The sequence below is a fragment of the Hibiscus syriacus genome, unplaced genomic scaffold (genome assembly GCF_006381635.1).
Source record: "Hibiscus syriacus cultivar Baekdansim isolate YM2019G1 unplaced genomic scaffold, ASM638163v2 tig00111834_pilon, whole genome shotgun sequence".
In the NCBI taxonomy this organism is placed as follows: Eukaryota; Viridiplantae; Streptophyta; class Magnoliopsida; order Malvales; family Malvaceae; genus Hibiscus; species Hibiscus syriacus.
Genome location: NW_024063192.1, coordinates 369,819 through 382,131, shown reverse-complemented (window position 1 = coordinate 382,131; position 12,313 = coordinate 369,819). Strand labels below are relative to the sequence as shown.

The window sequence follows — 12,313 nt, the reverse complement described above, 5'->3', positions numbered from 1 at the left end:
AACTCATAACTTTTCTTATATTATAAAATAACTCAAAATTTCAAATCCTAACCTTAATCCACCTTCGATGCCCTCTCCAGCCGCGACCACCATCACCGACGTAGTCCTTGCCATCATCCTAGTTATATGTCGTCGTAGTTGTTGCCGATTCACCGTCAAAATCGCGTAGGATTGCGATTTTCATCCTAAGGTTTGTGGGATTTAAAACGTTGATTTATCGTCAACCAATAGTCAATCGGTCACAATTTCATAGGGGTTTTGGTCGCTGCAGGGAGGGGAGGTTGGGTGGAGCTTCTTCGACGGCAAAGGGCGACTGTCGGCTTGAGTATAAGGGTTGAAATGAAGGTTTTCAAAGTTTAGGGGTTATTTTAAAACTTATGTGTTTTCATTTTTAAAAATATACAATTTTTTTTTAATTTTATATAAATTTTTTAAAATTACCAAGTTGTGACACTTATCACTTAACGGGAAAACTAATGTCCTTAAAGGCCCAGACACCTAAAAGGGTAGTTTTTTGTAACGTTAGGCACCTAGATGGGCAAAAAAATAATGTAGGAACCTATTTGACACAAAAGATATAGTTTTAGCACTTATTTAGGCACTAAGCCAATATTTTACTCACTTGACATGTCATCTTCAGACATGTGGCAGTGCCACAACATTATTATGGACATGTTACAATATCATATCACCACAATGGACACGTTGCAATGCTACGTCAACACTTTAGACACATAGTAATGTCATGTTAATAACAAACGTTGATAATTAATCAATTGACGGTTTCTATCCAATTATGGATCATTTTCACTCAAAATGAAACATTGATAGTTAAAGTGCTCAAAAAAGAACATGAACCAAAGTGACTATTTAATCAAACATTATGGGTGAATTCTTTTCATGAAATAATATCGAAATTCAGCTCTAATGTTTGACAAGATAGTCGCTTTGATCTCTATTTATTTTTAAAGCACCTTGACCCATAGTATTTGATAACATCATCACTTTGATCTCTAGTTAATTTGACAAGTTCTACGTGTCCAAATTGATATCATGACGTGTTCTATGTCACCACTATAGACATGTAACAATGTCGCATCATCACTTTGGATAGAATTTCCTCTGTTAAAAAGACTACAATCATGTTTAATTTATTTAATATAATTAAATAAAAAATATTAATCACCATTGTGCTTTGTCTAAATCCATTAAAGCAATTCTTTTACACAATCATCAACACACACATAAAGACAAAGCAGAGAGTTACCTTAAATCAAATGTTAAGGCACAAACAAATTTGTCAATCTATTTTTAACACTAATAATTAATAAGCACAACACCAAAAAGGCAGACAGGAGAATTATTTTAAATCAAATTTTGAGATAAACAAACTAGATCTACCAGTATCAGAAATACAAGCATCAAGGCGGATGCATAAGTAGTTTGTACCAATAAAGCATCGAGGCTGAGACTGGTCATGACTATCTCCTATACTTCATCACCTTCGTCTTTATTCAAGAGAATCGCTCTATATTTATTACTTACAAAAGAAGTTCAGGATAGGAAATTCACCAATAAAAAGTCTACGACCATGTTAGTTTATTTAATAACATCGAATCTAAAAGTATTAACCATCATAGCGGCACAATAATCAACACAACACCCAAAAAAAAGGGAAAGTGAGGAATTATTTAAAATCAAATATTAAGAAAGAAACAAATTATAGCCACAAGAATCTAAATTCAAGCATGAAGATGGAGGTAACACAGATAGATTGAACTAGGAAAACATCGAGATTGAGACCTATACTTCATCACATTCGTTCTAAGAATAGGAAATGAATCAACAATTCAAATGTGCAGATAGGAACAAATTAGAGCTACAAGCATAAAAATTCAAGCATCAGGACATGCAAATATTGAGAGCCAAGAACAACAATAACTGCAACTTTTAAGTATGTCCTAAGCAATCAAAAATTTGATACAGGTCAAAAGCTTTATTTCAAAGAAATCATGTTATTTTGGTGCCAGGAACACATATTTCAAGTCCCCTGAAATTCATTTGGACACAGCCATTTGTGGGGAATATTAAATTAGAGATATAGTAATAGGAAATGAGAAGGAAGTTGTATATTCATCACCTTCCATTTATTCAAGAAGAATCTGTCTACATGTGTAGCTTATGATAAAAGTTCAAGGTAAGAAATTCTCAACTAAAAAGACTACGAACATGTTTAGTTTCTTTAATAGCATCAAAATAGATTTAGCTGTATTCAAGCACTAGCAATTCCTTTTCAAGCTAAGACGACAACTTGTCGAGTTCTTTTATACAAGAATCAACAACAACAACAACAAAAAGAGAATAAAACGGAGAAATTTTTTAATCAAATTTTAAGAAAGAAACAAAATAGAGCTACAAGTACCAGAAGTACAAACATCAAGGCAGATGTTGTTAGTAAGAGTCAAGAATATCACTTTATACAAGTAACCAAATTGATCCACTACGACGATTTCGGAGGAAGGACGTTTCAGGTTGCTCCTATGGCGGTCCAAGCAGCGTTAATTGCAGATATCCTTCAGCATATAGGCTGATTTTTTCTTCCGTCTTTATTTACCAAAAGAAATTATATAGATGTAGAAGTATTTGTACGCATGTATATATACTACTTAAAATTTACATCATAATCCTTGATATTTTCATTCCAAGTTTCCAACGCATCAAACTTTCTAGAAATTACATTGAGGTCCTTTTCGAACTGGTTTAGTTTGGACCGTTCGGTATAAAATAATACTAATAAAAAAACCACTCCTCTTTAACTTCAAAAGCCATCTCTTGCATTTATCAAATCTCTGCACATTGATTCCCTAATCAAATCTCCTCCTCTTTAATTAAGCCTTCAACTGATTAACCGTTGTTTTGAAGCAACGAAGGTGAAAGAATAACACACTTTAATACCTCTTCTGCAGGTAAAAACAACATTGTTTTAATTCTGGGTTTTGTTTAAAAATGGTTGCCATCTTTGGTTCCAAGTTATATCGTCAAAGCCTGTCAATTTGTTCTTTTTTTTTCCTTCTCTTTTTTTTTTAACTTTCGTTGATTTCCCAGTTTTTTCCCCTTCTTTGATGTGTTTTTGGTTGTTTATTTGAAGCTTGGGATGATGGTTTGTTCTTGCCTTTGTTCAATTTGTAAATGCTTGTTTTGCTCATCAATGTAGTAGAAAAATTCTGGGTAAATATCTGATTTGATTGCGGTTACGAACCCAACTTGTTTTTGTGATTCAGCTATTCGTTGTGTTTTTTTGTTATTGGTGAAAATCATGTAAATTGAATTTCTTTTTTTTCCTTGGTAAATCTGGTGAATGTTGGGGTTCTTGTTTTGCGACCTTCACATGTTTGTATGCTTGAAATGGAGCTAAATGAGTGTAATTCTTCTTTAATTCTTTGTCTTTGAGATGTTAACTGAGTGTGGTTTGTTGATTTTATCAGTGAATCTGATTAGGATTTTTGTTTATTAGAGCAGGAGAAAAGTTAAGAGAGGAAACTTAGACTGAATCACCGAAAGCTTATTGTTTGATGGAGACTGGAGGGAATTCATTACCTTCGGGAGCCGACGGCGTGAAGAGGAAGGTGTGCTATTTCTATGACCCGGAGGTGGGGAACTATTATTATGGCCAAGGTCACCCTATGAAGCCTCACAGAATTGCCCTTCTAGCACACTATGGGCTGCTTCAGCATATGCAAGTTCACAAGCCCTTCCCTGCCAGGGATAGGGATCTTTGCCGCTTCCATGCCGATGACTATGTGAACTTTCTCCGCAGCGTAACCCCTGAAACGCAGCAAGATCAGCTCAGACAGCTCAAGCGCTTCAATGTCGGTGAGGACTGTCCCGTCTTTGATGGCCTTTACTCCTTCTGTCAAATTTATGCAGGTGGCTCCGTTGGCGGAGCTGTCAAGTTAAGCCATGGTCTATGTGACATTGCCATTAACTGGGCTGGTGGCCTGCATCATGCAAAGAAGTGTGAGGCGTCCGGCTTTTGTTATGTCAATGATATTGTTCTTGCCATTCTGGAACTTCTTAAGCAGCATCAGGTATATGTTCGATACCTAATTTCCTTGTACACTTTCTATCTGGCTTTTCTTTACTGAATTGGGCAATTTTTGTTTTTTTTTTGTGCACGAGTAAACTCTTCATAACGAAATCAATATCTAATTGTTTCCTTCTTGTACCAATCTTATCCAGTTCAATATGATATGTGTTGACCTGAATGACTGGTTTAACTCCTAGAGTCTACAGATTTTTTGTTTCCGCATGGGAAACAGTTTTTCATGGAATAGTCTCTGTCATTGATAGCGCTTTTCCTTTATCTTTGTTGTAGCGTGTTCTATATGTCGATATTGATATCCACCATGGAGATGGTGTGGAGGAGGCATTTTATACAACTGACAGGGTCATGACTGTTTCATTTCATAAATTTGGAGATTATTTTCCCGGTACAGGTGATATACGTGATATTGGATATTCAAAAGGGAAATACTATTCCCTCAATGTTCCTTTGGATGACGGGATTGATGAAGAGAGTTATCATTGCTTGTTTAAGCCAATCATTGGTAAAGTTATGGAAGTTTTTAAGCCCCGTGCTGTAGTTCTTCAATGTGGTGCTGACTCTCTGTCTGGAGATAGGTTGGGGTGTTTCAATCTTTCAATCAAGGGTCATGCGGAGTGTGTTAAATTTATGAGATCATTCAATGTCCCGTTGTTGCTTCTAGGTGGTGGTGGGTATACCATTCGGAATGTTGCTCGCTGTTGGTGCTATGAGGTAGCCAAACTCACTTTTTTGATTGAATATATACTGATATGTTTAAGTGATTGGCCTGTCCATTTTTTTTCAAATGTTGATACCGGTAAAGGTGACTTTTAGATCAACGTGTCTACTCCCTCTTTTCCCTTTTTTTGTTTCGTTTAACTGGGAAGATGTCTAAATCATGATTCATCTTTATCCCTATATATATGTAAACACTTCATAGTCTTTGTATTTCGAAACGACACGCAAAACGTATTAAATTTCATCGGAAGACATATGACATCGGTGCTAGATTTATTGAATACTATTTATAATTTACTTGTGGTGGGTTACTTTGTTAATGTGAGCAGACCGGAGTTGCACTTGGAATGGAAGTTGACGACAAGATGCCTCAACACGAGTACTATGAGTATTTCGGTCCAGATTATACTCTTCATGTTGCCCCTAGTAACATGGAAAACAAAAACTCACTCCGGTTACTTGAAGAAATTCGTAATAGGCTACTCGACAATCTCTCAAAGCTTCAGCATTCGCCGAGCGTCCATTTTCAAGAAAGGCCACCTGATACGGAGCTTCCCAAGGCGTGTTCCTCACTTCTTATTTTATAGGAATTTTGCCTTACCGGAGGAAATTTATGACATTTTCTATTCCAAGTTTTTCAATAATTCCCATAATTGAATGTGCTTTTATTATGTATCCATGGATGGCATTGCACATTTTGCTTAAATATTTTTCCTTTCTATGTTCGGGATGTTCGACATTCACGACAGCCTGCTTAAACAACTAAAGTGTTTCATAAAGTGGGTTAGTTTGCTCGAATATGAGAAAACAACTATATGCTTTGGTTCGGAAATCGTCTTTAGTCTGCCTGTGTAATGCAGCTGGTTGTAGTTTGCATCGATACATTTCCTTCAGTTTCTTGATGTTACATGTTAGCTTCATATCAACATTGCCCTCTGACTTGGTTTCTTTTTTGTTCATGTTATTCAGGCTGATGAGGATCAGGATGATGGAGATGAAAGATGGGACTCGGATTCGGACATGGACGTTGATGAGGACCGGTATTTATCTTTCTTCCTTCTCCTTTTTCCAGATTTTACATCCACAACCGTTTCTGATTGTGCTCGATTTTCGTCTTTGCGTTTCACTCATCACATTTATTCAGTAAGCTCATTCCAAGCAGAGTAAAGAGGGAAGTGATTGGACCAGATACGAAAGATCCGGTACGCTCTATGTTACGATGTCGGATTTTGTGATTGCGATTGATTTATTTTCTTTATTTCAATGATAAACTTTTATCGGCTTTATATTCTCTCCGCAGGTCCAAAAAGGATCAGTCGAGCAACCTAGGGGATCTGTGACAGATGAGACTGTAACTACAAATATGAACTTTTGGAACATAAAAGCACCATAACACACCTTTGCATTCGTATATGATGTTTGGATCCGTGTTTGGACACATATTCATTTCCAATACTCGCCCGAGCTCGAGTATATCATATATAACGCAATCACATTCGGAAACTGATACGATAACTCTGAAAAGTTGTGTTGATGGCTTGATGCTGGTTTTTTGCAGGGTGTAGATGTCAGTCCAATGCCGATCGATGAACCAACTGTGAAAGTCGAGTAAGAAACAACAATAAAGCATCCGGTCCGATGTGCCCGAAGACCGAAGCAAAATCGTATCCTTCAGGTACTGGATGTATTTCGTGCCATTTCGTTTTATCAAACATTATAAGACCTCATGTTCATGGATTAGTCCAAATTTGTACAAGGCGTGCAAACCAGAAAACGATTTGGATTTATATTAGATCTGCTTCAAGTTGTATATCAAACAGTTTAAAGCTAATCCATTGATTGCTGATTTTTTAACAAAAAAAATATATAAAAATATGTATGTTGTATTGTTGTATATGGTTATAGTAGGGATGATCATGAGTCTGACTGAGTTTTTAATCAGTGTTTTGAAAACCGGATCAGACCGGCCGGTTCAACCGGGAACCGCTTCTGGTCCGGTTCATTCTACACCGGTTAAACCGCTACTAGTGAACCGTACGGAACCGTTGAACCGGTTGTGAACCGTTCGAACCGGACCGTGAACCGGTTGAAAACCAGTTCTGTTTTTTTCTAAAAAAAAATTAAATCAAACAACGTCGTTTTAAAAGTAAGTTCAACTCAACTCAAAAACTCACAAGTTAAAAATTATCAAGTTCAACTCGAACTTGAAATATAATATTGAAATTTGAACTCAAAAAAGTTCGAAGTCAAAAAAATTTTAGAAGCTCGATTGAAGCCTGAAATTCGAGCTCGATTAAAGTAAAAAAAATAGTTCGCTCTGTGCTCACTAAAAGGCTCCATGATTTTGAATGTCAAATTACTTCTATTATTTATAGAAGTCAGTTGGGATGCTCTTCTATGTTTCTTAGCCATGTGGGATTTTTTAAAAAAAAAAATAAACCAAACGACATCATTTGTTATGATTTTTTTAGCCCCAAATTTATTTTTTGATTATAATTATATTTATTATTTAATATGTTTTACGTTAAATATTATGTTATAGTTGATTTGAATCATTTTGTTTCACTTAATTTTATGGTTTTTAACTTATATATGTTATAATTTGCTTTGAATATGACATGTGATATAAAAAATTATTTTTTATTAAATGTTTTTTATATTTTTATTTAATTTTTTAAATAATTAATTAATTATGACGTCGTCCGGTTCTTCCGATCGGTCTGACCAGTTCGACCGGTTGAACCAGTGAACCGATAGCAAGGCCGTTCACTGACCGGTCCGGTTCTGAAAACCATGTTTTTATCCATTCGAACTCGACTTGAAAATTAAATCTCTTTACACACATTCAATTGGGTTTAGGAGGACTCGCCATACTTGATATTTGATACGATTTTGAGGTAAAAACTCGTACTCAATTTAACTCGACACAAATATATATCAAATAGCTCATTATTTATATTCTAATGGATATCTTTTTGAATACTTTGCAATAATTCGAACATAGTACTTGTTCATAACTCTTTTTAGTCTATTAATAATGCACACGTTTTACGTACACAATGACTCGAACTTATTTTTTTTTTAAATAAAATAACATTTTTTATTACTAAAATCACTTAATCGATTCGAATCTATTTTCGTATGGATAAAAAGATTCTTTTAACGGACAGATTTTTTATTTGTGAGTGCCCACAGAAAACAATGAATACGCGTCGCTATCAGAACAAGAAATCGAAGATCATAACAGTAAAGCTGCTCATTCATGAATCAACCTTGAATTCCCCAATTGAATTATTCTTATCTTTTTCACAATTTATTCGTCTATGTTATTTCACCTAATACATTTAATATCTGAATTTATCATTTTTTTATTAATATGAATTTATCAACACCTATATTTATCAAATATTTTATATTTATATATGTCAAACATAAAACAATAATCCATATTAAACAACTTAAAAATAATAAACAAATAATTTCTACATTGAACAAATCAATATTTAAAATTAAAAAAAAAAAGACAAAATACAAATCTAAGACTGAGATTTGCCTAGCTCAACGTCCTTGAGTGGAGATGAACCGTCCGATTGCTGTTGCTGCTTCAACAATTCAACGTTTTCTTCAGAAGCATCTTTGGGCAGTGCTGAAGCCTTGGCTTCAGTTTGTTTATCAGCCTCAACTGCCCAGCTGTAAACTACCATGCCGAGGATCGCAACCGCCATCCCGAGTATGTTTTTCAGCGTCAGCTCCGAATCGAACAGTAGCCATCCCAATATCAATACGCAGACCGTTTTCATGTGCCCCAGGACCTGGAACGACGTCGCGGAGAATCGTCCGATGCAAAGGTACTGACTTATATTGCAGAATACCGCCAATAAGCACGACAGCAGTATGAAAAACTGCATTTTTAACAATCACCCCATAGCCATATCAGTATTTTCACTACAAGTCTCGGTACCATATAGTGTTCGTGCATATAGGTGTGCGAAGATGGTATGCGGTGCTTTGAAGAGACAAGGAGTACTTACGAGTGCAAATGAGGAGAATTTATAACTTGCCAGCAATTTTCCGGTGAGGTAGTAATCAACGAAGGGACCGAACAATAAAAGAGACAAAGCTTGGATCGGAGCTGTTTGACTAAGCAATTCAAATGAGCCTATCGAGTATTTCTTCTGTAGGGAGCCAATTGACTGTTCCAACAAAAGCGTGATTGATTACTCAGTAGGTAGAACGAATCAAATACGGATTGTTAAAACGTTTGGCTAGATCCTCTAAGATCTAGATCACTAGAAGCTGTGGCATGAAACAGACACATTCACATTAACGTAGAAGACACATGTTACCGTGTTTTAAATACCCATACTAAAACAAAATACGAGCTTTCAAAACATCTGGCATTCATCATACATAATTTTTGTAATGGTTTGAAGGCTTTATACTATCATGCACTGTAATCATATGACAGCTGAAAGGATAAACGAAAATCGGCAAATGAGAAATGCTTACAATTTGTTGTAATGAGGTAGACAGGACAGCGACACAAGCGCAAATAAATCCTTGAGCGTTAACTTTAACATCCGTGACCGTACAAACACCGACGCCAACCACCACCACCATGACAGAAATCTTGACTTTATCCGAGTAGTGTTTACTGTGTAGTATCCATTCCATCACACAGACAACCGGAATCATACTAAGCTTTGAAATCTGCATCATAATGATAAACAAAAGGGTTAGCTTCGAAATTCATACCATGAAGATAACCAAAAGGGGTTCGAAATCTGTATCACAATGACAATGACAATGACATAGATGGAATACATGAAATCTACATCATAATGACAATGAAACCTACTATCGATGCTTCTTTTTGGTATAACATTTCTTTTACCTGATAAAATCCAACAGAATTCAGCATGAGGCTCAAATTCATCCCGGTGATCGAAGTATTGGCGACGACCGAGAACCAAAGAAGCTCCCATAGAGGAACTTTTTTCCTCGTCGAGTGACCGGTGGCATTCGATACCAAGCCGATTAAGGCGGTCATAGAAAAGTGAAACCCGGTTAATGTAGTAGCTGTAAATGTAAGAAATATGTTCAGATTTACACAAACACAGAATTCAACTCATCAAAGGTTCAAAACATTTGAAGTTAAGGGATCAAACTAAATTGGATCACAAGCAATTCTAGAGATTCTCATCTGTTCTACTAACAAAAAAGCATGTTGATTTCAAGTTTGAACAATGAAAGACTCTAAGATTACAAATTACTAGAGATCCCATTCTAAAGAATGATCATGCACGTTAAGATCTGGAAACACAGTCGTAATGAAAGAGATTTGGGATCCGAATTTGCCCTTTGCAGGATAAGATCTGAACTTAAAAGTCCCATAATCCATCGCCGAATTTAAAATCAATGGACATTGAAATCTCTAACTTTTCTTTCTTTTCTTCAGTAAAAACCAACAAAACTCCAACTAAAAATCCATCTTTTCCCATCCCCAAAAAAGATAAGAAGCCAACAAATAAAAAAAATCTGGAAAATCCAATGGATCTGCCAGAGGTTTAGAAAGGGGGGAAATCGATCCAGATCTAAGATGAACAGAGGCAAAAAAACAAAAAATCTTCAGCATGTAAAAGAAAATTCAAAGAACGGACCAAAGACGAAGGCGTAGCCGGCAGGGGCCATGAGCTGCTTGTTAGCCATAATAAGGCTAACGGAGCTGATAACGTTCATAGCCCAAGCTCCCACATCGGACACCGCCGATGATTGTTTCTTCACCAAATCCATTTCTGGAAAAAAAAAATTCAAAGCAAAAAAGAGAAAAGATTGAAACTGTTTTTGTGGCGCTCGGTTGGATTCCAAGACGGACAGAGATCTCAAAGCTCCACCGAGCACACACGCACACTGTCTCTCCCACCTCCCCCACACCGCCGATTCTTGCAGGCCCAAAAACAGTACTCACAATATGTATATATAACACAACAAACCCTCTAGTCCTAGTAATAATTTTTTAGTATTATTATATAAATAATATATATACAAAAATAAAAATTAGGACTGTTTTCATATTTAATATTCTATTCATCGACACACCTGATTCTTTAACGGTAAAAGTTACTAAAAAGGTCAAATTCTGATTTCGGTCTCTCTATTATACTCGAATTTGAGAATTAGTTCTTATGGTTTAATTTCACATAATTTAATCATTCTACTTTGATAATTAGTTTAAGTAGTTAATACAAGGGATAGAGTCCTAATATAATATTGTGAAGTTATGGATGGTTATGGTTTGAGTCGGGAAAGATTTTTGGTCCACCTGAACTTTATACTAATATAATATTTTTTTATTTGTCACTTAATTCAACTTTATAAATTAAAATCACTCGATCAGATATAAATACTTAAAAAATTTATATTTGTTTAGTAAAATACATATTTAATTGAAAAATATAGATATATGGGTATTATAGTAATTGTCTTAAATATATAAAAGTTTATAATATTATTCTCAAATTGATCAGATATTTTTCATCATAAACCTGAATATAACCGAATTCTTTCCTTTAAAACTTAAACCGGATCAAATATGGATTTTTAACAATAAAAAAAAAACCTAACCCTATAGGGTCGAATCAAGTTAGAATCCATTAGGTTCGAATCAAATGCACATTCCTAGTTATGCCTCCAAGTTTTTTAGTATAATGATATTTGAGGCCTTTTTTTGTTTAAATATTAGTTAAATAAGACTTTTAATTTTCTTAATTTTTAGATTTAAGTACTTAATAGATATTTATCCTATAGATATAAACCTTGTCCATGTTTGATCTCGACATCATTCATCGTTAATACCCTCTACCCTAGTTGATAGATATTTTTGAAAGTACTCCTTGCTAACATAAAAAAAAAAAAAAACAACTGATGTCAAAGTAATTAGTTGTAATATCTTTTATATTAACGTTTCATTCCTAAAAGCATGTGGATTAAACTATGATAAAATAAGTATAGAGGTTAAAATTATAAATTTAAGATAGTAGAAGGACCAAATCCTTAATTTTTGAGGTTTTAATTACGTTAACAAGTAGGGATAAGCATGAGACTCGAACCCGACAGGTTTTGAATCGACCTAACCCGACCAGGTTGGATTTTTTTAAAAAAATTTGGGTTCGGGTCGGGTTTTTTTAAAGGTGATATTCGGGTCGGATTCGAGTTTAGGGTGAAAAATACCCGAAATTTTACCTTATATATTTAAGAATAATTACAATAATATCCCTCTATATATTATTTTTTTTCAATTAAATCATTATTTTTTATTGAATAAAAATAATATTATTATTATTATTATTTCGAGTTCAGTTCGGATCAGGTTCGGATTTTATTTCAAAAAACTGAGTCGGGTTCGGGTCGGGTGGAGTGTATATATTTTTCGGATTGGGTCGAGTCGGTGAGTGATGTCAAATTTTCGGGTCGGGTCAGGTTGACCGAAAC

General features: G+C 35.0%; 2 protein-coding genes across 2 annotated transcripts; one reads left to right on the top strand and one right to left on the bottom strand.

Annotated features, from left to right (window-relative positions):
- The first annotated feature begins 2,849 nt into the window (after window positions 1–2,849).
- Window positions 2,850–6,643, top strand: LOC120171453 (histone deacetylase 19-like). The gene is made up of 8 exons (XM_039179161.1): window positions 2,850–2,966; window positions 3,515–4,088; window positions 4,376–4,816; window positions 5,152–5,382; window positions 5,792–5,862; window positions 5,967–6,024; window positions 6,123–6,173; window positions 6,381–6,643. The coding sequence occupies exons 2-8, from the start codon at window positions 3,573–3,575 to the stop codon at window positions 6,432–6,434; spliced, it is 1,422 nt and encodes a 473-aa protein (XP_039035092.1). The 5' UTR covers window positions 2,850–2,966; window positions 3,515–3,572; the 3' UTR covers window positions 6,435–6,643.
- Window positions 6,644–8,309: 1,666 nt separating this feature from the next.
- LOC120171447 (UDP-rhamnose/UDP-galactose transporter 2-like) lies at window positions 8,310–10,750 on the bottom strand. Its single transcript, XM_039179154.1, has 5 exons — window positions 10,483–10,750; window positions 9,717–9,901; window positions 9,332–9,532; window positions 8,854–9,015; window positions 8,310–8,724 (listed from the first exon to the last, which is right to left on the bottom strand). Exons 1-5 carry the CDS (start codon window positions 10,613–10,615, stop codon window positions 8,359–8,361), a joined length of 1,047 nt encoding a protein of 348 aa, XP_039035085.1. The 5' UTR covers window positions 10,616–10,750; the 3' UTR covers window positions 8,310–8,358.
- Window positions 10,751–12,313: the final 1,563 nt, after the last annotated feature.